We start from the raw sequence: 25,706 nt of genomic DNA on the forward strand, positions 1-25,706 counted from the left end.
TGACTGTGGGAGTAGCCGAGTTTTTGGCAGCAGTGCTTCAAGGAGTACTTTAACAGGAGGAAATTCTAGATTTTACTAACACACACATACAATCAGCCTATGAGTTTAAATGTTGTTTCTTTGTGTATATATATTTTAAAGTTCCTGTACGTGAATCTTGCTCTCGCGATTTTACATGTAAATGCCTAATAAAGGTTTGATAAGTAACAATTTAATTATTTGCCACACCTAAGATTTTTTTCCGATTAAGCCATCTGTATACATTTTTCTGAATTAATGAGTACAGAAAACTCCCCCTTCAAACCTTTGTTCAATTCACAGGGAGCAGGGCAAAGCAGTGTGAAATATGAGGCGAAACAAATACTTTTCTCAATTAAAGCAAGACAAACTAAGCACACCAAAAAGGGCTATATTTCAGGTGTCTAAAAGCAATTCAGTCCTCAAGAGAGCATAACTGATGTATGACAGAGTATGAATTGGGTTGATTTTATTATAAGGAGCTGCAGTCTTTAAACTCTTCCAAGTCCAAGCCGCAGTTTGCCAGCTGTGGTGTGAAAACCTTTTTAAAAGCCCAGATTCTCATACTTGAGGAACAGACTCTGTAACTTCTACAAGGCTAAGTGGATGTAATGAACTTGCAGAGTTGTCCTTGATCACTGCTTTGAGGAATCTAGTATTCTTAGTATGATTACTCGGCTCCAGATAACTACATCTCACAAGCAGGCTGTATTCCTTCCCTTAGAAGGATGCTAAAGCTATTTTTGGTCATCTGCATACTATCCCTTGCTTTTTCCTGTAGGACTAATTGCAGTCGTCGACAGGTTTACCATACCTATTGAGCCAATCACCCATCTCCTACTACCCTTCTGAAAAAAAACCCACCCTACCCTCCCACTATATATAAGGGTCTGGTGACTTCTGTTTCAGAGTATCTGAAGAAGTGTGCATGCACACAAAAGCTCATACCCAGAACAAATTTAGTTGGTCTCTAAGGTGATACTAGACTATTTGTAAATCAAGAAAATCTTTAATAAAAATATTTTTTAAAAAAATTTTTTTATTTTGACTGCGTCAGACCAACACGGCTACCTACCTGAATTCCCTTAGAAAGTTCAACTTACTTAACCCTCCCCCCCCCCCCCCCGGATTTTGTAATGGCTCTCAGACAAGGCTCCTGAGGTGGGGTTAATGAAAAAATTCATCTTAATGGCAATAAATAAGAAAACATTGCTTGTGTGATGAAACGATATACAAAGTGCTGTAGTCAGAACCACTGAAGAACCGGACTCCTCATCAGCAAATAAACTTTAAAGCAAACACAGGATGGAGTGGATGAGAAGGGCTGGGTGAGGAAGTGGAAGGTGTGCTGCACATATGTCCCCCAGACTTGTACTTTTTTCTCTATGCGCTAACTGGGCTGTGCTCAGCTTGGGGAATTCCTTGGCACACAGGTGTATGCCTTTGCTCAGGGAAAGGACTCTAACCCATGGCGTTTTGTAGCAGATCAGTACACACACAAGTCCTAAGCCACATACCATATTTTTTCGGGTATAACACGCCCCGTGTGCATAAGACGCCCCCTATTTTGGGGGACTCAGAATTAAGAAACTGGGGGGAGCTTGCCCACAGTTGTTGAGCTTTTTGGGGGGAGTGTTGCCCTCAGTTGTTTAGCATATTTTTAGGGGGGATTGCCAAAAATCGCTCACCCGTCTGACCTACGCTGCCACTCGCAAAAGCCACATTTTGTCTGTCCCCGCACCGGCAGAAGCTGCCAAACAACCCCCATGTTGCTGCAGCAACAGCCAATCAATGCCAGCCCTTGTTGCAGCCACCAGTAACACGCCAAATAGCCACTGACAATCTCCAACTCGCGGCAGCAGCCAATCCCACGTCATCCCTATGCAATATCTGTGTATAAGACGAATCCTGATTTTTAACACAATGTTTCAGGAAACAATCCTAGTCTTATACACTGAAAAGTTCGGTAAGTGGAGGGGCCCATATGCACAGCCGGAGCCTCCCACTACCAAAGAGGCAAGGTTTCAAATGGCATGACTTTGGGAAATGGGGATCAAAGAAAATTCCACCAGCTTGTGCTGTTCTCTTAATTGAATAAAATGAACGATTTTGATTTTGACCAAATTGTTTTGGGCTCCAGCTGAATGCTGCAGGGTGTAGGATAGCTATTTAAAACACTGATAGATATATACACCATTTCCGTAACGCTTTCTAGAACTTGTAGCCATATTATTCCTGTTTTGACAGATAAATCTCCACTCCGTATTCTGAAGGACATGGGACCATCTAACACCGAGGCAGAACTGAGAGGCTTGTCCCCTGATGGCGGTGGCTCTGTTAGGGCGATGCAAAGCTTCCTAAGAATGATTGAGGCCATGCTGACTACAAAATGCGACTTTGAACTGGCTCAGGCATACCTTGCGTTGTTTCTGAAGGTAAATGCATCATTTGATACAATTGCTAGTGACATTCTGTGCTGCACAGTTTGCTTAGTGCAGAAGTCCCCAATTTGAATGCCCGTGGGGGTGGGGACACTTGGGGAAGAATAAAGAATGACTGACAGCATCCGTTCCTTTTTGCAATAGCATTTCCCCCTACTGAAACGTTCATTATTGCTGTATGATAGCACTGCTTGGCCTTACAATGCTCATCTGAACACCACTAGTAATCACATACAGCTCCCAAGTTAAAACAGTACAACGCATCATCAGAGATCTACAACCTCTCCTAGACAATGACAGTTCTCTTTCTCAAGCTCTGGGAGGAAGACCTTTCATCGCCTACAGACAGCCACCCAATCTTAAACAACTCCTCACCCACAATAATACAACAACAGGACTTAACATGGACACTGGTACCAGAGCCTGCAATAAACCCAGATGCCAACTTTGCTGCCACATACACCCGGACAACACCATTACTGGCCCCAACAACATCAAACATACCATCTCAGGACTATTTAATTGCTCATCTTCTAACATTGTGTATGCCGTCAAATGCCAACAGTGCCCTTCAGCGCTCTATATTGGACAAACAGGCCAAACACTACGCCAAAGGATAGATGGAAATAAATCTGATATCAGGAATCACAAGACAGAGAAACCAGTAGGAGAACACTTCAGTCTCCCAGGACATTCTATACAAGATCTCAAACTAACTGTCTTATTACAAAGGAATTTCAAAAATAGACTGGAAAGAGAAGTTGATGAATTGCAACTAATTACCAAACTTAAAACCATGGAGAGACCTGGTCTGAACAAAGACATTGGATTCTTATCTCATTATACATGACAAAGCTATCTTCAGTCATCTCACCCCTTGCCTTTTCCTGTAAGACTAATTGCAGTCGTTAACAGTCGTCAACAGGTTTTCCACACCTATCAGCCAATCACCCATTCCCACCACCCTTCTGAGTAATACCCCTCCCCACTCTCTCACTATATATAAGGGTCTGGTGACTTCTGTTTCAGTGTATCTGAAGAAGTGTGCATGCACACGAAAGCTCATACCAAGAACAAACTTAGTTGGTCTCTAAGGTGCTACTGGAAGGATTTATTTATTTATTTATTTATTTTTACTATGGCAGACCAACACGGCTACCTACCTGCATCTGAGGGGAGTTACTAATATGAGTTACTTAGATTATAATTTGATCAGTTTGTGAAGCATTGGCATCGTGTTAAGGAGGATATTTACCAACTTTTCTTAACTAATAAAAAAGTGATGTGGTGGTTTAACACACTAATCAAGAAATTTAAGAAATGTGTTCCTTAAAATTTGATTCATGTATTTATGTAATTAATTTCATGTTTCCATTTCAGTTGCACTTAAAAATCCTTTCATCAGAACCAGATCTGCTGGCTGAACTATCCAGACTGTCACCCCAGCTTGAAGAAATTTGGGTGCATTTACAGACTCTTTTCAACCAAAGCCTCTGCATTTTAAATTACATGAAGACTGCTTTGTTGTAACATTCCTTTTGTTCTATTAAGAATGCCCAGTTTAATGTACAAATCATGTTTAATAACGGATGTTTTCTCTCTCAAGTTTTGGAAAGGTAACTGTACAGCTTGACTTCGTAACTTCATTTTGTACAAATTTAAACATGAATCTGTGCTACCTTCACAAATGAAGTGTGTTTTTATTATTGTGTAAATGACTGCTGAAACGGTAAAGATCCCTGTCAAAAATTAAGATATATTCAATATGGTAAAACACTCAATATGCAGTTATGAATCTAAATAAATTTTAAGAGGTGATGCCTGATGAATTATTTGGGAACATTCATGCTGGACAGATGTGGTCGTAGTCACTACCTAGCGGAAGACCGTGTAAGAGTAGGATAATAAAAATGGTAAAGATGCGAAATTCTGTGTGCTGAAAAACACTTTTTGTATATTGAATAGATGTCTGCAGTAGCTACAAAATTTAAATTTCTTTAATGACTAACAAATACAATGTTGTGCATCACCTTAAACCAATTTGGGTGTTTTCATAAATTCTAGACATCACAGAATGCAGCAGAAACTTGCCATATAAGCCATATTATTTAAGTTCCAATCAAATGTTACATAACTGCGAGAAGTGAAGTTATTGGGAACCAGGCAGAGAGCCTTCTCGGTAGTGGCACCCACCCTGTGGAACGCCCTCCCATCAGATGTCAGGGAGCTAAATAACTATGCAACTTTTAAGAGACATCTGAAGGCAGCCCTGTATAGGGAAGTTTTTAATGTCCGATGCTTTATTTTGCTTTTATATTTGTTGGAAGCCGCCCAGAGTGGCTGATGGGTGGGGTACGAATAATAAAATTATTATTGTTATTATTCTTGTGTGTTGACTAATTCAGACCATTATTGTTACTAATTCAGTTTAGGAAAACTAAAATGGCCATTAGAATTTCAACCATGGAAGGCGCTTTGCCTTTTTACACTTTTCACTGGATATTGATTTAGTAATACAAAAATACTGTTTGGAAAGAATATTGAAAACCCAGCTCTAGAATTATACAGAATTCTGTTTAGAGTGAAAAGCAACTTTTGCTGCATTTAAATTTTAGCTATAACAAAAAGTTGATAAAATAAGGATATTGCTATTTAACGTATTGATTGAAAGGATTCTTGGAGCCCAGTGCTATGCTCTGCACATAGCGAAGCCCTAGGATTTGGGGGCCCTGAGCAAGCAAGTCATTGGGCACCCATCAAAGGTATGAAGTCAAGTTAGAGCATAAAGCTTCACTTAATTCAATACATGAAGCTGCAGTGAAAGAATGCAGCAAAGAACAACACTAATATTTGAATATACAAGTCACTTGGGTCCATTCCTTAGAATTTTGAAGAAGCTGGATGATATAAACCTCTCCTGCCATTTATTACTGGATCATGTAAATTTTTGTCTTTTAATGCACCGGTTTGAATCAAACCATCTCTGTTTTGTGACATGTGAATTGTTCGTGTTGCAGGGTCTGGCGTTAATGAGGTGCTAAGAGAATTCTCATGGAGCTGCTTTTTCATCAAAATAACTGTCACTTTGTTGTTCTGAGTGTTGAGAGCAGTTTCAGGCAGCCCTGCAGCTGCGACTTGTTCTTGTGAATTGGGCTATGCTTTCCTCCTTTGTGTAGCAGCGATGTATTTCTCCAAAGCACCTCACTCCTTGCCTAACTCTTGATTCTGTTGCGGCCTTAACAGTGGTACCTTGGTTTTCAAACTTCATCCGTTCTGGAAGTCCGTTCCAAAACCAAAGCGTTCCAAACCAAAGCACGCTTTCCCATAGAAATTAAGGCAAAATGGATTAATCTGTTCCAAACTTTTAAAAGCAACCCCTAAAAGAGCAATTTAACATGAATTTTATTGTCTAATGAGACCATTGATCCATAAAATGAAAGCAATAAACAATGTACTGCAGTCACACAATCAATCAAATCAGTAACTGAACTGGGTTCCACACAGTCACAAAAACAAAACAAAAAAGCCACAAAAACAAAAATGCAATATATATAGCGAAAACAGACAGACCTCAGCGTAACACTCAAAACCGAAGTGTGGCACTCTAAATGTGGCACTCAAATCAGCGTGGCACTCAAAAATGGAAGCATGGCACTTAAATTGGAAGCGTGTCACTCAAAATGGAGCACATTCAGCTTCCGAATAAAGTTCACAAACCAGAACACTTCCAGGTTTGCAGTGTTTGGGTTCCAAGTTGTTTGACTACCAAGGCGTTTGAGAACCAAAATAACACTGTATTAGCTTTTCTGTTTGTTGCTCCAGAGGGGTAAAGATGTTGTTCCCATCCACAACATACAGAAAAACGCTGCAGGACTTATTTCCTCCTCCGTTCTGCTGAAGCAGTACCTGTGAAATTGTGATTTTCTTCCCTTTCCCACTCTTACTAAAACACAATGGCTGCCTCCTCCTGAACCATGTCCTGTGAGTGAACTCTGTAACTGGCCCTGTGCAGAAGAAAAGGCACAAGGAGCTCCTAGCCAAGGATCTGGTGCAGATGGGCCTGGTTTAAGGGTGGGGTGGAGGCCCTCCTCTGCCTGTATTTTTGCAGGGAAGGACTTGATTGTCTATAGAGCTTCTGAGTTATTGGCAAGGCAGACAGGATTTTGTGCAAGATTTTGGGGGTCCTTAAATGTGTGGAGCCCAGAGCATTTTCCCTAAATTTAAGTCAAAGCACTGATTGTAATCCAGACACCATGGCATGGAAAGAGTTTTATCAGGCAAGGCCAATACTAACCAGATTAGAGTAGCCACAAACTTTGATCAAATGTCTTCAGATCCTTTTGCACCTAACAAATTGGATTGTCATGCTTGTGAGTAGAACCCTTGAAATAAATGGGTCTTGTTAGTCAAGGCTTAATTTCAAGGGCTGTTTTCTAAGCTGGACCAAGTTTGGATCCAAGCCAATAGTTGCAAATTGTAGTAAGCTGATAAGGCGAATGTTGAATAAAGTAAGAAGAAAAACTTGTGCATAATTCTTTGAATAAACTTTAATAATATTTAGGCACTTGTTCTAGGAAGTACCTGGTGAGGCCCATTATTTTAATACTTTACCTTCAGAATAGTAACTTGGAAATAGGTCTTTGTGTAACTTGTTACTAGAAATTGTTGCATTCTGTGCCATTTTGTTACAGTTGAAGGGGCAAGATTTTATTAAGACTACCCTTTAAGTTACCATTTTGGTTCTGTCCTGTGTTCAACTGTATGTCAGTAATAAACATCAAGGGCACTTCAGCTTCAATGCTCAACGTGTGTTGGTGGTCCTACTCAACATTTTATGAAGAAATGTGTGAAATCTTGTCTGAGGGATGAATAGCTCGGGGAAATGATATTTTGGTTTTTTAATTTTATATTCTTTATTGAAAAATAATAAAAAGTACAAAATTGCCTAGTGCACAGAGTAAGATAAGACGCAAAGAAGAAGGAACAAGAAATAGTAGCCAGGTAGAAAACAAAACAGAACAAACGAAAGAATATTGCGTACATTACAAAAAGGGGGGGATTGTTATTGCAGTTAACCAGACCTGAACCTAATATGGTATTTATAAATACCATGATATGGTATTTATAAATACCATGATATGGTATTTATTTCCCTTCAGGGAAATAATATTTTGGTTGTTCTTTTTTCCACTTGGTTGCCAGTTTGTAATACTATGTCTAGGCAGGGATTCAAAAACATTTGTAAATCTTGAGAGCCAGCTTGATCATCTCAAGGCATAGGTTGGCATGCCCAGAGTGACTTTTGAACATAAAAATAACATGTCTGACATCAGTATATGTTTTTTGGGGGGTGGGGAGAGATAGCCATGCTGAACTTAGTTAGCCTTGGTTTGGATTAGTATTTCACCCTAGCCCAGGCTTGTGGTTTAGCTCTCTCCAGACTAATTGTGAGCTGTAGCCAAGGTTTGTCCTGTGGTTTATGACTCACAATTTGCTAGGAAAAGTAAACCTTGAACCCACACTAAGCCATACTTTGATTTAGTGCAGCACAGCAGTAGCACAATTGAGAAGGGAGCAAAGTGGCCACGATGGTCTCTCTTGGAGCCTGCTTGCTTAGCAATGGTTTGGTATTGCATGATGTGTGAACCAGATTGGTGTAAAAATCTGAAAATTCCACAGACCATATAGAAAGTGAAATTATTTGTGATTTGGTTTTACCTAGCAATTGATTTTGGGCATTTGAAATGGCTATTTTATCTGGGCTTCACTTTCCTTCTGCTCTTTAGCCATAATGTGTAATGGAGGGTTCTAAAATATGATTGGCATCACCTTTGGCCTTCTTTTGATGCCATTTAAAAACATTTTTTTATTGTTGTGGGGAGTAATGTTGCTGGAGATACTTTTTACATTTGCTGCTGTATTACTTTGTGTCTCTTATGGTAAATTATTTTGTTTAGCTATAGTTTTTTTTAAACGGTTACCCACTGGGATCACAAAAGTTGAAAGGTGGGATATAAATCTAAACAAAACATTGCCCTGAATCCCAGAATGCATCGCCATCGAACAAAAGGAATCTTTGAAGTGTTATCAATTAAAGACTAGAGAAAGCAGAAAAGCTTACTCATTGAGGGAAAAGCAAAGTATTAGCATACTTCATATGTCAACCCCCTGAGCAGTTTTCTTCCAAACTGAATGATTTGAGTCTCTTCCGCTGCAGCTACTAAGAATTTCTAACCCTTGTGTACTGTTAGCTTTCCTTTGTCTTTTTCCTCGGCTCTGGAAAGGTGCCCGTTATTCTGCAATATAAGTACAAATTGAGCAGTACAGAAGTGCAGAGTGGAGATTAAGAGCTTTAAGAGCTCTTCCCTCAGGACATCAAAAAATACTTTTATGAGTAGTCTTTAGGGAAAGGCCATACACTAAATGGATATGGAAATTAAATTTCCATTATATCCTAAAAATGAAGGCTTACTATAGTGCTCTCATCGCTGAGTGAAAATGAGTATCTTGGTGACAAGATCTTTATCTGGGCTTCAAAGGAATCTCTTTGCGAATGCCATTATGGAACTGAATAGGCAATTATGAGGGGAAGGGAATGTTCCAAACAGTGCTTTTTAAAATGGGTGCTAATTTGTGAATAAAGTGATAACCCATCTCGCCAAATATGACAGCAAGTAGTATCTTTGTTAAAATGGCGGGGTCATGTGCTGAATTTGAAGTTGGTTGCATTTGGTATCCAAGTAGCTCTCCTTGAAAGCGGTTGCTAGGACCAGGTGTGTTCCATAGTAACGTGGTTGGACCATGAAAGCACAGAAGGGTTGTCTAGCATAGAATTCAGCACTCTTGGAATCAGTCCTTTAACAAGACAAAACAAAAAATGCTGGAAAGGTGTGGCCAGGACCTGATGAATCAGAAGGAAGGAGGGCTGAACAGGCTGTCCATTCATTGCTCAAAAGAGTGTAGACAGTGGGCAAATGCAAAAAGGGCATAATTTGTTTAAATGAGTTGAGATATATGTTCACACACACACATACACAGCAGGTGGTGCTGTGAGTTAAACCAAGAACCTAGGCCTTGCCGATCAGAAGGTCAGTGGTTTGAATCCCTGCAATGGGGTGACTCCCGTTGCTCGGGCCCAGCTCCTGCCAACCTAGCAGTTTGAAAGAACAAAGTGCAAGTAGATAAATAGGTACCTCTCCGGCGGGAAGGTAAACGGCGTTTCCGTGCGCTGCTCTGGTTCGCCAGAAGCGGCTTAGTCATGCTGGCCACATGACCCAGAAGCTGTATGCCGGCTCCCTCGGCCAGTAAAGCCAGATGAGTGCCGCAACCCCAGAGTCATCCGCGACTGGACCTAATGGTCAGGGGTCCCTTTACCTTTACCTATATGTTCTTAAGGCATGTGGTACACACATAGTCCTGATCTTCCATTTTGACCTGATGTCCGTAAATTGACTTTGTTTTCATTCCCAGTTGATTGAGCAGGGTAGGGGTTGATTAACCCCTTCACTGCATGGCCATAGCCAGGATTTTTTTGGGGGGGGGCAGAACCAATGAGATTGGTCAGTTAGTTAAGTACAGACGTACCTTGGAAGTCAAACAGAATCCGTTCCGGAAGTCCGTTCAACTTCTGAACAGTTCGGAAAGCAAGGCGGGGCTTCTGATTGGTTTCCGATTGCGCAGGCATGCCGGAAACAATAGCAGAAGCCGCGTCGGACATTCGGCTTCCAAAAAAAGTTCAGAAACCGGACCATTCACTTCTGGTTTCTGATCGTTAGGAAGTCAAAACGTTTGACTTCCAAGGTGTTCAGGAGCTGAGGTACGACTGCACAGTGGTACCTCAGGTTATGAACTTAATTCATTTCGGAGGTCTGTTCTTAAACTGAAACCATTCTTAACCTGAAGTGCACTTTTGCTAATGGGGCCTCCCGCTGCTGCCGCGCAATTTCCGTTCTCATCCTGGGGTAAAGTTTGCAACCCAGAGCAACTACTTCCGGGTTAGCGGCGTTTGTAACCCGAGGTACCACTGTATTACTATTGTTTTACTTCACTGCATCTTTTCTGTATTTAGTTCTTCCTGCTGACACAATGTGAGAGTGCCAGTCAGGATGCCAAAATGACAACAAACATTAAAGGGACATAGAATGAAATAGGCTTTTAACATATTTTCATTAAACACTGTGGTCTGCATTTGTATGAGGTGCTAAACCATAGGTTAGTGCTACAGGAATGAACCTGATTGAGCCTCTAGCTTGTACAGTTGGTACCTCAGGTTACAAACGCCCCAGGTTACAAACTCCACTAACCTGGAAGAGTTACCTCGAGTTGAGATTTGCCCCAGGATGAGAACAGAAATCATGTGCCTGCGGTGCAGCGGCAGCAAGAGGCCCCATTAGTGAAAGTTCGTAGCTAGATGTACCAGAGGTAGCTGGCAGGAGGAAATCAGGAGGCCAGAATGATAATAATTTACCAAAAGGTTTAATCGCAGCATATAGAATATTACTGTGCAAATTAATATGGAGCTGTTATGTGAATAGCAGTATTTTTTTTCATTCCCACCATTTCTGACTTTGAAATATTTTTGGATACCACTTGTACATACATTGATAATACATTCCCCACTATTACATAGCTCTTCCCCCTTTAATTATCAGTATCGATGACTCAGTTACAGGAGCCTTTTTCCGTTTGCAAAATGACTTTTTAATGGAAAAGCCAGATCTGCCTGCACTTCAAATATTTGAACTATTCCTGCTTCTTCATATATGTATTTAATTTATTAGGTTTGACCTGAATGAATAAATCTTGTTTGGAAGACGGCCTAGCAAGCAAACAACCCAGCGGTTCGTAAATGCTGTTCTTGGATTCTCCCCTATTCTCTATTTACTCTCTGTCCAAGCCAAGATTTTAAAACCCAGCGTTTATTAATATGTGTGGTTCAGAAAGGCAGAACATGCAGGGCTTAGCCAAATGTGGGTTCTGCCAAAGCTACTTGTTCAAGAAAAGAGAATATTCTTCTGATTTTAGTTTTAAATAAAGATGATTCTGACTTGGAAAGACTGTTTTGCAATAAATCTAAAACAGAAATGTGCAGCAAATGAAATTTACGTGAGACTATAAATTAAAAAATGAAATGAAATGAAACAGGACAGATGGGGGAAATGGCTATAAATCTCGAGTTGTTGAAGTTCGGGTCAGTTTTCCTTGATGTTCCTTTGACTGGAATGAGGTGTTGATTCAGCAAAATTGTACCACTTGCCACTGCTCAACAACATAACAAACTCTTCTTTTGCTGCCACCAGCTGACTCCCCACCCCCACCCCATGCCTTTCCCCAATGTTTTTTGTCATACCCTTCACTTCTCCCCAAATTCATATTTCCTAGATCATGGCCTGTGTTGTCCTCAACTCTATCCGGTCGGCTGAGTTGCTGTTGCTCCACATATATGCCATTGTAGTAGCATGCAAAACAGTGCTCACAGCTGTGTGTTTTGACCATGTGATACAAGCACTGAAACTAAGGATTCATTTCACTTTCTTCTTCTTCTTCTTCTTCTTCTTCTTCTTCTTCTTCTTCTTCTTCTTCTTCTTTGAAAGGTTAATTTTGTATGTGCACTAGAAAGGAAGATAAGAAGCAAACTGCCCCCAAGTGAATTCTGTGAGATGTACCAGCCTGGTTGCTCCCCAACCATTTTTAGCTAATGAATGAAATCAGATCTGTGATTGATGGGTGAGATGTATTTGTCAAGTTTGCATTTCTTAGTGCAGAAAGTATTGATCTGATGTGTAGAGATCTTTCCTATTCCAATTAATTCAAAAGGGTTCTGGAAGCTTCTCTGTGTGGAAGAAACAAGTAGAAGGTTCATGATGTTTGGGCTATTCCAGGCACCCGCAACCTTCAGCCCTCCAGATGTTTTGGACTACAATTCCCATCATCCCTGACCACTGGTCCTGTTAGCTAGGGCTCATGGGAGTTGTAGGCCAAAACATCTGGAGGGCTGCAGGTTGGGGATGCCTGCACTATTCCTTCAGAGCTGAGTACAGCTGGTTTAAACCAGTTCTGTTATCTTTTCTGTCAAGGTCATGCTGACTATAAATGTAGGGCCAGAAGGAGCCTGGGTTTCACTTTTTCTTTCTATCTCTTTTCCTTCTGGTGTGGTGTTCTGTACATAGTATGCTTAGTGTTAATGTTTAGACATTATAAGTTATTGTAAGTTTAAGTTAAGTCTGCTGCAACTGGATTTCTTTTGGACAGTGCCAATCCTGAATGTATTGGATTTGTGACCATTATGCTCATTAATAATAATAATAATAATAATAATAATAACAACTTATTATTTATACAAAGCCCAGCTCTGCTGGATGAAATATTAAATGCCTCTGATCTATTTTTTTGGGAAACCTTCAACGTGTACAGTATTCAGTTTTTACTCTGCTAACTAAACATTGGAATCTGCTCTGGATCAATACTGAGTAGAATTCCATGACAGTTTTGAGCACTGTTATGTGCTGACAATCTCTTGTCACCTTGAATAGTCTAGGGCGGTAGGGTGTTTTGCACCAGCTGGAGCCTCTGGGCCAGACCAAAGGGTAGCCGCACATCATCGGTGATGCTGTGAGACTGTACCTTCAACACAATATGATAGTCCTCCCAGGGCCGGCGCGTCCATTAAGGCGCACTAGGCAATTGCCTAGGGCGCCAAAATGGAGGGGGCGCTGGCCAGGCTTGGGCGGCAGGGGCGGGACGGGCTAGCAGCAGCTTCTCTGCTGTAGCAGAGAGGTGCTGCTTGCCCCCTACACCACCACCCCCGGCTCCTGCAAAAGCAGGCTTTGGCGGGGGGCGGGGCGGGTGAGCAGCAGCTTATCCGCTACAGCGGAGAAACTGCTGCTTGCCTTTCCACCACCACCCAGCTCCCGCTAAAGCAGGCCTTGGCGGGGGGGGGCGCCAGAAGGTGGTCTCGCCTAGGGCGCAAGAAGCCCTAGCACCAGTCCTGAGTCCTCCCCCACTTCACTACTTATTTCTGCGACAGTGATAACTGTTCTGTACCATCCCAGCTGTGCATTTATTTACCTTAGGATCATGAGGAACATTCTCTCAACTTCTTCCTCAAAACATACGAACAATTATATCATGCAACAAAATAACTAATTCTTCTGTGGGGGGAGGAATGGTGCACATATGAGATTTGTATTTTGTTGTTGTTGTTGTTGTTGTACACCACCCTGATATGTTATCATGTGACTGTATAGAAATGTTTTTTATCAATTAACCCCCCCTTATAAAAATAGATTCCTTTAAAACTGAAGAAAGGCAGGAAATAAATGGAAGAAATAAATATTGACTTGATGTAATATATATTTAAATGGCTTTTTAGCAATGGTTCTCGATGCATTACACAAATACAATTAGAGTCATTTGCCAAAATCATTAGAAGCCAACACTAAAAATTGCAGTATTTTTATATCTGTTTTCTGTCATTATGCATAATAAGCCCAGGAAAAGATACTGCATATTTTATAAGCTCTGGTTTTGAAAAAGAAATAATTTGCATTTAAATTATTAAAAAGTAGTCTATTTTGAAAATAAATGGGTGGGTTTTGTTTCACTGATAAGCCAGAAAAGTGTTTTTTCTTCTTCATCATCTTTTCAGTAGTGCAAGATCACAAGAATGATAAGGATTTTAAAAGGTAGAAAGTATGGATAGTTGTATATTCTCCCCAAAGGGGGAATCAGGATTTTCAACAGGAAAATAATAGGGTAGCTGCAAGAGGGAAGTAGTTTACCTCTTGATCCACAGTCAGTTGTTAAGCTATTGGCGCAATAACCAAACATGACTTCTGCATAAATCAACGGAAGTGGTGATTATTCTCTGTCGCCCAAGCTACGAAAAGGTGAAAGCTGCAACTCTAAGCTTGCCAAGCAGCAAGCCTCATTGTACACAATGAGACTGACGTCTGCGTAAATGCGCCCAGGATTTTGTGGCCTGAAGCTCTTCTGCCCTGTGCCAGTCTCCCCCTTTTAAAAATCTCTATGAACAACTGCTGAACGACATGCATTGAGGATTCCCCGGTTGGATAAGCCATTACTCTTCCATCCTACATGAGGAGTTGCTTTAGATCACTGTACTGGCTCAGGTTCTGCAAGGATCGATGAGCTACAGGTATTTAGCCAAGGTAGTGCCATTCTGAGGTTTTCATACAGGACAAAACATTTTATTTTCCTTTCCAGGCACAAATGCATTGTTTTGTTTAGGCCATTTCTACACCGTATCTCTCTCTCTCTCTTTTTTTAATTAAAAATAAACTTTATTTAAATTCCAGATTTACATTTTCAAATGAATACATAAAAATTACGTAAACCAACATAACTTGGATAAACAAAACATAAATCCTGTATCACAATTACATTCCCTGCCCTTACCCCACCCTCCCTGATTTCCCTCTCCCCTCCCCCCTGTTACTTCTCAACCTCCCCATTACTGCATTAGTATCAATCTTTACTCTATCTACATGCTCTTTTGTCCCTTGTATCCATCATATTCCTTTACGTCAATTATTTGGGTCTTTAACATTCTGCCAAGAGGTCGGCCTTCTCAACATACAATTTCATATACTCTTTAAATGATTTCCAATTCTCCTGTCTCTCTATCTCACTTATCCCTTTTAACTCCTCATATTTAGATGCCAAATTGTAATATGTCAACATTTTTAAATGCCAATCTCTCTCAGCAGTGCACATAAAATTAGAACAGCAGCAAACATCACAAAAATAGACAATAAATCCATTAATACAAATTACTAATACAGTGGTACCTCGGGTTAAGAACTTAATTCGTTCTGGAGGTCCGTTCTTAACCTGAAACTGTTCTTAACCTGAAGCACCACTTTAGCTAATGGGGCCTCCCGCTGCCGCTGCGCCGCCAGAGCACAATTTCTGTTCTTATCCTGAAGCAAAGTTCTTAACCTGAAGCGTTATTTTTACCGACATCTTCTTTCTGACTAAATGCAAGAACCTGGACGTTATTTCTGGGTTAGCAGAGTATGTAACCTGAAGCGTATGTAACCTGAGGTACCACTGTAAATGTATACATATAGTATTTCCTTCTCCATCTGACATATGTCCCACACACACACAAAATTATCCAGAGGTTTTTCTTCTCTGCAGCAGAGTTTGAGGACTGAAAGGGAAAGAAAATGAAAATTTGGTTCTATTAGCCCGTGTCTTTTGCACTAGCAGAATGGGAGTGTTGGTTGCAGCCCATTACTTGGAAGTATGTCCCAATGAAACTCATGAGATACGCTTCCACGTTATATATTTAAGTTTGCAATGCAAGGCAATGAATAAAAAAAATAATGAGCAGGGTCACAGGCAACGGGGGAGAAAATTCAGACAAATAGTTGCTGTGCATGAAGACACGGTAATAGTTTATTTAGCTTTGCTGCGCTTGAAAATTCAACTGGAATGAGATGTTTGCCTTTTGCGAATGAAGTTTTTATGTCTGTATCAGCATGGGGAAGATTGCCTTCCTGCTAATGTGTTTGACACCTCTGCTTTATATAATTTCTAAAGAGCTGAAATATCTATTAGCTACTGCATGCTTATATTCCAGCTTGACCTCAATGTGTCAAAACACAAACAATACCATTTCATGCTTTATAAAAGCAGTTTGTTATTTGTCCCTTACACACCAGGCTAGCTACAACTGATAGCATACTCCATTTGCCAGTGTTTAAGCCATTGGTGTGATGCTATTACCGGGAAATGTTTAATCTCTTTTAATCGCTCTAATTCCTTTGTTGTGATTGTGATTATATAGGAAATAAACATTGGACCTTTGAGAAAGTTGCCCTCCTCACAGCTTTATTTCATACAGCCTTCAGTTCAAGTAACATAATAGTGAAGAACAAGGCCATTCTGTTGCTGGCGGTGAATATGTGATACAGTTTAAGGATGGCAAATTTCGGGAAACTTTTGTCCAAAGTTCACTGCTCCTGGGTAATCATACAGAGAAGACAGGTGACAATGGCTACTACTGCTTGGGGTGAGCGGTAGGCTCTCACAGAGCCATTAAGCCTACAGTGTTGCCACCATAGGGAGTCATTCAAGGACCAATCAATGGCCTATGCATGAGACTCTTAAATCTCAGGGCTGTGGGTTCAAGCCCCACCTTGAGCAAAAGATTCCTGCATTGCAGGAGGTTGGAACAGATGACCCGTGTGGTCCACTTCCGACTCTACAATTCTATTATTTCAGGTAACAGAACCAACCATTTCCTAGAATGCCTTTTGTTTTGCCACTGCCTTCTTCATCCAATCAACTTCACATTTGTTTCATTTGGGGTTTTTTTTGTTGTTGTCAGTATGAGTTTGGTTAATGTAGACCTGTGCTTGGTTTAATACACCAGTAGTAGCTGTGAGCAGAGTCAGAAGACAGTGACATATGGAAGTGTCAGAAGACATATGGAAGTGTCTCACTCCAAACAAACTACAAGCTGTAACGTGGTTCGTGCTATGGTTAATTGCTCGTGGTTTGTCTGGGAATGCAAAAACACGTGTCCAGATTCAGGTGATATAGTAAGCCAAACTATGTCTCACCAAAGTGCAGCAGGAAAAGTGGCCATAATCTATCCAGAAGCCCACATTTCCTCACACTTACTAAGCTAAGTTTTGGCTTAGTTTTGGTTTAGCAAACCAGACTTAATATGCCACTTTTAAACCCGAAAGCTTTTTTATGCAGTTTTTGTTTGAAAAGTTGGAGGAAGCATGGAGGAAACTCAGAGTCATGATCTGCAATTGCCCATTTATATATATGATGGATTTGTCAGCACTGTGGTCATTGTTGCCTTTAATCTCACAGCAGATTGTGGGCACCATTTAAATTCATAACCCTCTCCATATTTGATTTTGTGACATGTGGCCCTGTATGTCTACAATGTACAAGGTGACAGCGCTTCACACTGGGGATGGCAGCTGAACTCTCCCACATAAATGTGTCTCACCGTATCTGGAATTATGAGGCTATAATGATAAATCGCCTCATCAATACAAAGGAATGCATAAATACTAGTACAGTGGTACCTCGGGTTACATACACTTCAGGTTACATACTCCGCTAACCCAGAAATAATGCTTCAGGTTAAGAACTTTGCTTCAGGATAAGAACCGAAATTGTGCTCTGGCGGTGCAGTGGCAGTGGGAGGCCCCATTAGCTAAAGTGGTGCTCCAGGTTAAGAACAGTTTCAGGTTAAGAACGGACCTCTGGAACGAATTAAGTACTTAACCCAAGGTACCACTGTAACAGAATATTAATGTTGCCTTGCTGAAACTATACAGCGAACTATAATGTTACGAGTGCTGGTTTTTTATTTATTTATAGATCATGCAGTGTGCTAATGCATTGTAGTCATTGGCTACTGTTTGATATTTATTTATCTCTGCTCTCACAAAATAACGTGTCACAAAATCAAGCAGCATGTCACCTAGCAACAGGAAGTGCAGTGCAGGAGCCAAGAAAAGTTCCAGGCTGGGCAGAAAGAAACAGCAAGCGGGGCATCAAGGAGGGAGCATGCATGCGTCAACTGGGTGTCTTAAAAGAACAAAGGCCTCACAATCCAACAACACTGATGAAAACAACGCCCTGGTGAGTATATCAGGAATCTTTTAACAAGTGATGGGTGAGCCTTCCCAGGCTTGCTTAAAATTAGGACTTGGTTTAGATCGAGCCCAAATTAGCTCATTTTAAGAGCAAGTCCATTTGGGGCTCTCTTAAGCGACCCCCTTCTCATCCTCCCCACAAACCTATACTGCGGACAGTGAAAAATGAAGATTTGCAGCAGCAGCATTGACTAGGTCAGGTACGAGAAACCTGTGGCCCTCCAGATATTGTTGGATTCCAACGATCATCCCCAAGCCAATGTTTCTGGGGTGATAGAATTTGTAATCCAACAGCATTGGGAGAGCCGCAGGTTCCCCGTCCCTTACCCTGGAATGTTGGAGGAACAGTGGATTGGACACCAGGATCCATGAGAATTATAATTTCCCAGGCCTTATTGCCCCTTTGTAAGGTCTTGGTGCTCAAATGATACTGAAGTGATGAAGGAAAGCCACAGCTGCAGCCTGTTCCATTCTTGCTGCCTTCACCAGGTACCTTTCAGCAGGAAAGAAAGGGAGTTGGCTCCGGCAGCAGGGATGGAACAAATCACAGCTAAGCAAGTTGGCCTTTGGGCTGAAAAATGTCCTGCATGGCACATGTAATGTCACGATCAAAGTTACCACTAGACCACCAGCAGAACTACACACATTTGGCATACAATATTGCAGTTAATGCCTTTTGGTAATGTCAGATACAATCTTCACTGACTATAGAGAGAGCTTGAGAATCTGTTCAAATCCTTAAAAAGCAAGGAAGCCTTTGTGGTGTGGCCGGCAAACCTGTAATATTTAAACCTGCACTAACTTATTCTACCCCCCCCCCCCAGATTTTTACACTATAATTTCAATAGTTCATAATTGTGGACATCAATCTACAGATAATTTCTGAGTACAGCAGTTCCATGCCACCAATAGAATGCATCACTTCTCAGGTGTTTGACATCATGTTTTACCCTTTTATTTCCAACCTACCTTACTCCAAAGGTCACCTGGGCTAGCTTTCACATTACACTCTTCTTTCCTTAAATTTCATTATTTCTAATGCTTACTGGCAATACATTAATCTATGTAAGAACCCTATAGGCCTATATGGTTTAGATGTTTTAATTGTACACTTAAACATGTCAAAATGTACCTACCTTCCAAGTATTTTCAGCATACAGTTTTCCACATAGGACCATCAGGTCAGTTGCTGTGCAAACAAATAGATGGACACATCTCTAGTATCAGAAATGGCAACATTCAGAAACCAAAGGAACATAATATTGGTCTCCCAGAATACTTCACTGTTTTCCAACAAAGTGATTTCAGACTGTGTGCACATAATCCACAAAGCACGGTAAATGGGTGCAGTGTCTGGTTGTTATGCACATCAGCCATTTGGCTCACATTACCTCTGATATGGGACCCAGGTGGCGCTGTGGGTTAAACCACAGAGCCTAGGGCTTGCTGATCAGAAGGTCGGCGGTTCGAATCCCTGCCACGGGGTGAGCTCCCGTTGCTCGGTCCCTGCTCCTGCCCACCTAGCAGTTCGAAAGCACGCCAAAGTGCAAGTAGATAAATAGGTACCGCTCCAGCGGGAAGGTAAACGGTGTTTCCGTGTGCTGCTCTGGTTCGCCAGAAGCGGCTTTGTCATGCTGGCCACATGACCCGGAAGCTGTCTGCGGACAAACGCCGGCTCCCTCGGCCTATAGAGTGAGATGAGCACCGCAACCCCAGTCGGACACGACTGGACCTGATGGTCAGGGGTCCCTTTACCTTTACCTTTTTACCTCTGATATATATGCCTGCACAATCTCCAATGGAGGATAACACTCCTTGCATGTGAAGCAGACTCTAGGGTAGGAAAGCTTTGCCTTAAAAAAAGTAGGATGAATATGATAAGGAAAAAGGCACATTTGCAAATATGTGCATCATATCACATGGCACACTCCTTAGGGAGCTGTGATGGCTTGAGTGGAAGTTTGGTGGGCAACTTGGGTTGGCCTTTGCCTGGTGTGTGAAACTGCCTATGCTGATACTCGACCAATGGGGTTGGTTGATACTTAGGTCCAGAACCCCAAATCATCCTCTTGTATCATAGGAGCCAATTCCTAGGGGCAGAGAACCCTTCGCCTCCCCCTCAATAAAATGTTTGAGGGGGCCTGCCCCCCCCCATGTTTATGGGCATCGCCATTCAAATGCGGTGTGACTGTGTGTGTGTGTGCTGGGTCTTGTGATCGATTATGCAGAGCGGAGCTTCCTTGACACCCACCCACTCCAATATTTCGTTCAAGTTGGTACCCCTGTTTCGAATCCAAAGTAAACCGCCTTTTGCGCGGGACTGATGACTTTGCAACCTGACCCTTGTAGAGAAAGGAGGTCGAGGAATGATAGCGAGGAGTCTTTCTCTAATTTGCTTCCATTGCTGAAGCACACAAAAGTGGAGCGGAGTGTGGTGCGCGAGCTGCCTCCTTGCACCGGGGCATTAGGGCCCTGCGGGAAAGCGCCCAAGCGGGGTCCCTCTGCCCGGCCTGTCTGGGTCTCGCATACACACCCCGCCCACCTGCCCGCGCGCGCAGAGTGGCTGGCTGGCAGGGCAGCGCTGCGCTGAGCCGAGCCCGGGACGGCTGCCAGCAGCCACTGCTGCCTTCGTGTGTTGCGATGGCAGCGGCGGCGGCGGCAACCCCCTCATTCGACCAAATGAACCTCTGAAGCCCGGCGCAGGGCTGTCTCCCTCCACCATCCGTCCACTTGGCACACACACGCGCGCACATTCACTCATATACACGCAGAGATAGAGAGGGAGACGCGCGCGCCCTCTCGCCTTCCCTCACGTTACGCGCTGCGCCCAACCTCAACTTGCCCTCCTAGTCAGGCTGCTGCCAAGAGGGCGAGAAGGGTGGGCTTCTCCTCAGCCAGAGCCGCTTCTCTTCGGGGCGACGCCCCCCTCTCTCCACACACACACACACTTTCGGTGTGTCCGGGGGCGCGCGCGCTACAGCGGGCGCGCGCGCTCCTCCCGCAGCCTCCTCCCCAGCTCCCTTTCCGTTCCGCCAGTCTCCGAGCGCCTCTGTTGCTGCTGCGCCCGCCTCGAAGTTTGGCCGGCAGCTCCGGCTCTTCAGGCAGCCGCCGCCGCCGCCGCTGCCGGCAGCGCCAGCAAGCAGCGCCGCTCTCTCTCGGAGCCGCCGCCGCCGCCGCCGCCGAGCCCGCCTCTCTGCTTAGCGCCGCTTTGTTCCTCTCGCTCCCCCTCAGCCCCTGAAGAGCCGGACGCCCGCGCCGTTGCCGCGCGCCGCAGCATGCTGAAAGTCACCATGCCCTCGTCGTCGTCGTCTTCGTCGTCGCCCTCCTCCGCCCCCACCACGTCCACCGCCGCCCCCTCCGCCTCTGCCCCGACCTCGGGCCGGGCTGGGGGCGCCCCTGCCGCCGGCCCCACCGCCACCGTCGTCCCGGACTACTGGATCGACGGCTCCAACAGAGACACCTTGTCCGACTATTACGACCTGGAGTCGGAGCTGGGACGGTGAGGAGGGGGCAGATTTGCTCGGGCGCCGCCGGGGAAGAGGAGGGGGCGAGGCGTGAGGAAGGGGGGGGGAGGGATGCAGCAGGGCTCTCGAGCGTTTCAGGGAGGGCAGCATCCTGTGTGCTGCTGCTGCTGCTGCTGCTGCTGGCGGCGCGTCAGGGTGGCGGCGGCGGTCCCCTTATCACTAGGCAGGGTGGCGCTGGGATGCCCAGGCTGAGGGAGGCGTTCCTGGACAAAGCGGGGCGGGGGGGGGGCAGCTTCCAAGCGCCGGCCAAATGAGGGGCGGAGGAGGAGCCGGTGGTGCAGCAGCAGGGGCGCTTGTCGGCAGGCGAGGCAATGCAGGGGGCACAGCAGGGCCAGCGAAGTCCTGCGCGGTGCAAGGGATTGTGGGGGGTGCGCGGAGCGGTCCAGGCAGAGAGAGAGAGATCGTGGTTCCGCAGAGAGGAGACATTCCTAGACAGCCGTGTGGGCGGCCAGCAGTCTCGCTTTAGAGCGGGGATGGAGAGGGGAAAGACAGCCAGGTGGCGCTGCTGGGGACTGGAGAGTTAGGACCAGAGGAACCAGCTCCTAGGGAGCCGAGGATCCCTTCGATCCAACCAATAAATGAGGGGTCCGCCCCCCACCCCAAGTTGATGAGCATTGCTATTCAAATAGTATGTGTCTTGTGATCAGTTTTGCAGGGTGGGGCTTATCTGCCCCCCCTTTTTTATTTCAAGTTGGCACAACCTTGGTTAGGACACCCCTGGCTAGGAAAGAGAAAGCGGTGCGACAGTTTCAGGGCTTGATCCCGGAAGGCAGAGGGATATCCCGTCCCTCTGCGGGAGAGGCGGCAAGTTGGAGAGGAGAGAGAGGCCGTATATGTGAGAGGGACAACTGCTTGGCATCTTTCTCTTGCTGGTGTTGGGGAGCAGGGGTCTGACTGGGGCGAGTGTGCTGGGTTGCTGCCTCAGCACTTCTGCTCAGCATCCACACACTGCCAAAGATTTATTCCTCTTCCCCCCAAGTCTCCCCTCCTTCCCTCCCGCCCACCAACCCTCTTATATTGAGGGAAGAAAGCTGTAAACGGATAGAGCTGTTGCCGCTTGTTTCACATGTGTAGGAGGCAGTATTGAAAGATGCGCCATCTGTAGTGCTCTTAATAGGAGATGGAAAATCTTTTTTCTTTTTAACCCACATACAGATTTGGGTAATCAGCATCGTTATTTTATCCATGTTAAACTTATTGTTATCGTATGGAGGCAAGTGACACTGAAAATGGAATTTAAATACTAGTTTGGATTTGTGGTTCTGTCAGTAGGTGCTAGAGAGTGGGAATGAATCATTTAAAGCAGTTGAAAGGAAGAATAATAAAGTGATGCCCTGGTTCAAAGAAATGAACAGCCTAGCACTAATTATCTAGGAAGAGGCTAAGCTTGCAGCATCATCTTCTGAAACATGAAGAAATGTTTTGCAAATACCATCTCAAGAGCATTATTATTCTGGATAATTATTTAATGGTAACAGCTGTTGCATACTTACGACTTGACAGAACATTTGTGTTTGCGTGGATAAAGCATTTCCAAAAATTCTGTGTTCCTCTTGAATTGAGGGGGGTGTCAACCTGCAATCTAAACAGGGGATGATAGAAAGGTTGAACAAAAACCCACATGGTTTTCTTTTGGAAAGAAAGATTCAAGTTGAAAGATTCAAGTTGAAATTTTTTACAGGCGAAAAATGTTTAGAACATTTATCTAACCTTCTCCATCTCATCTGAAAGTAGCTTCCTCCTGAAGCAATATTTTATTTAATTGGAGAGTTTGTGAAAACACCAACCTTTGGTTTAGCTGCTGGGCCAGTATTTTAGTTGGCTAATGGTGGGGAGATAAGTGAGTGCAGCAGCTTCCCACTCAGATATGAGGAGGACGGTGCTGTCATGTGGCATCCCTTTCCACACACATTGATACAAGTGTAAGAGGAGTTTTCAGCGCCTTGTCTGTAAAGCCCAAATAAGGTGGGGGGTAAGAACATCAGGGAAGTCAATGAAGGGGAGAAGAAAAATATCAATTAATAGCCTGTACCAGTGCTGAATAATCCAGCGGTAGATTTAGTAATATGCAACTGGAAATCTCAGCTGAAAACATTTATGTATTTTACTATTAAAATATTTTAAAACTACCCATCTTTTCAGACCCTGGGTGGTATGCAATAGGCATGGTTATAATACAGCCGTATGCCATTGGTACCTGTAACCTGACACTTCACAACCATCAAGAAATCAAGTAGCCAAAACTCCATTAACAGCGCGACCCTGTATATGTTTACTCAGAAATAAGTTCCACTGTGTGCAGTGGAACTTACTTCCTGACAAGTTTATATAGGATTGCAGCCGAAGTCATCCATGCATTTTCTAACTTTCTTATTCAATATGGGATGAAGAGCAGAGACCCTCCAGTGAGTTGCCATTTGACAAACTGCACCTACCGGTATATCCCATCCCATCTGTACTCCTGAAACGTGTCTTATGGCATCTCAGCGCTATGAAGCACTGCATTCCTCTTTTTGCTGCAGAATTAGATTCTAATGAAAGTAGCACTATGATGGCTGCCTAGCATCTGCAGACACAGGGAAGTAGGAGCAATGGCAGAAGCAGAACTGGGAGAACAGAAGTCACTTGGTAGGAGCCAATGGAGTTAAACAAGGTAGAAAAAGCCTGGATGAGTGGGCGGGGGGAGGAGGGAATAGGTAAGCATCCACAAAAATATATGTTATCTAGACTTTGTTAAAGCATAAAGTCAATCATATCTAAATACAAAACCGCATCATGGGGCAATTCCCATTCTCAGTGGCTTATATTGACTGGTGCCATTTTATAACCTATTTTAGAAGTGCATGAAATAGTTACATTATGATATTGGGTCTAGGCGACGTTCCAAATTACAAAGTGTATGTGTAGGTTAAAATACACTTTAAGCATCCCTTCTTATGTGGAAGAGAGAACATACCTGCAAACATACATCATTTTATTTAAAACCATGCTCAAGGCGGCTTACAAGATTAAAAACAAAACAATTCAAAGACAACAAAAGTAGTCGTAAACAATAAGTAAAACATCAAAAAAGCACACAGCCAAACTGAACACTTTCCACATAAATCATAACAAAGATACAAAATAAAGACACACAAATTTAATATCAATAGCAGCTATAAAACCCTCTAAACAATACCCCCAACCCGAATCTGTTATGCAGCCTCAGTTTTTGTAGCTGGAGTCAGTCATAGTCCCACCGTCCAAGGCCAGGACTGACAGCCAAGATGGAGAACAAGAGCAGAAACACAATTTGATTCCATATAAACTGTTAAAAACATGGAATAAAATAAATTTAAGACCAGATATTTGGTAGCATCTGTATTAAAATATTGTAATATGGGAAACTCATTATAAATTGTTGCTGTGGTAGTATCTAACACCAGATAGACTTAAGAAAGTCTATCTGGTAGTATCTAACACCAGATAGACTTAAGAAAGTCTATCTAGTTAGAACGTTGAAAGTTTTCTGGCACCAGTGCACACTAACCTCCTATGTGACAGACGTTTAAGAAGGTATATGATTTTTCGAGGCAAATAATATGTACCGTGAAATAAATGATGTGGATTGCACTGCAACTTAGTCCAATGTTGCTTTTGTTTAAATACATTTCCCCACTGTCTGGGTGATAATGAAAGTTCTAATTCTTTATTCCAATCACCTCTTACTGTCTGCGTATTGAATTATTGTATTGTTAATATATATCTATAAAAAGTAATTGCTGGCTTTTTATTTTTGAATGAGTTTTCCAATTGCTCCAGTATCTCAGGTATCTCGGAAGCTGAAAGGGCTGATGGAGCAAACACACTTGGTTAGGAGATGTTGTAATTGAAGATATTGCCATTGGGCTGCATCTGATAGATGGTATTTTTGTCTTAAAATAGCAAAAGTATAAAATTCACCTTCCCCATCTATCAGTTGGTCCAATGTCAAAACACCTGCTTTCATCCAATTTTTCCATATCGCCATCTCTTTTTTGCAATTCTTACTGTGGGGTTTCCTCACAGAGTAAGTTTAGCATGTGAAAATGGAT

General features: G+C 43.1%; 2 protein-coding genes across 3 annotated transcripts in view; both read left to right on the forward strand.

Annotated features, from left to right (window-relative positions):
* The window catches only part of WDR36 (WD repeat domain 36), a 31,629-nt gene extending 27,352 nt beyond the window's left edge, over positions 1-4,277 (forward strand). Inside the window, exons 22-23 of the mRNA XM_033164075.1 lie at positions 2,266-2,453; positions 3,840-4,277. Of these exons, the coding sequence (XP_033019966.1) occupies positions 2,266-2,453; positions 3,840-3,989 (338 nt within the window). The 3' untranslated portion in view covers positions 3,990-4,277. The remainder of the gene's footprint in view (positions 1-2,265; positions 2,454-3,839) is intronic.
* Positions 4,278-21,304: 17,027 nt separating this feature from the next.
* The window catches only part of CAMK4 (calcium/calmodulin dependent protein kinase IV), a 77,876-nt gene continuing 73,474 nt past the window's right edge, over positions 21,305-25,706 (forward strand). Inside the window, exon 1 of one of the 2 annotated variants that reach the window (XM_033163991.1) lies at positions 21,305-21,608. In XM_033163991.1, the coding sequence (XP_033019882.1) occupies positions 21,385-21,608 (224 nt within the window). In that variant the 5' untranslated portion in view covers positions 21,305-21,384. The remainder of the gene's footprint in view (positions 21,609-25,706) is intronic. The other variant, XM_033163990.1, reaches the window with a different exon arrangement.

Source organism: Lacerta agilis, chromosome 11, assembly GCF_009819535.1.
Source record: "Lacerta agilis isolate rLacAgi1 chromosome 11, rLacAgi1.pri, whole genome shotgun sequence".
NCBI classification, from domain to species: domain Eukaryota; kingdom Metazoa; phylum Chordata; class Lepidosauria; order Squamata; family Lacertidae; genus Lacerta; species Lacerta agilis.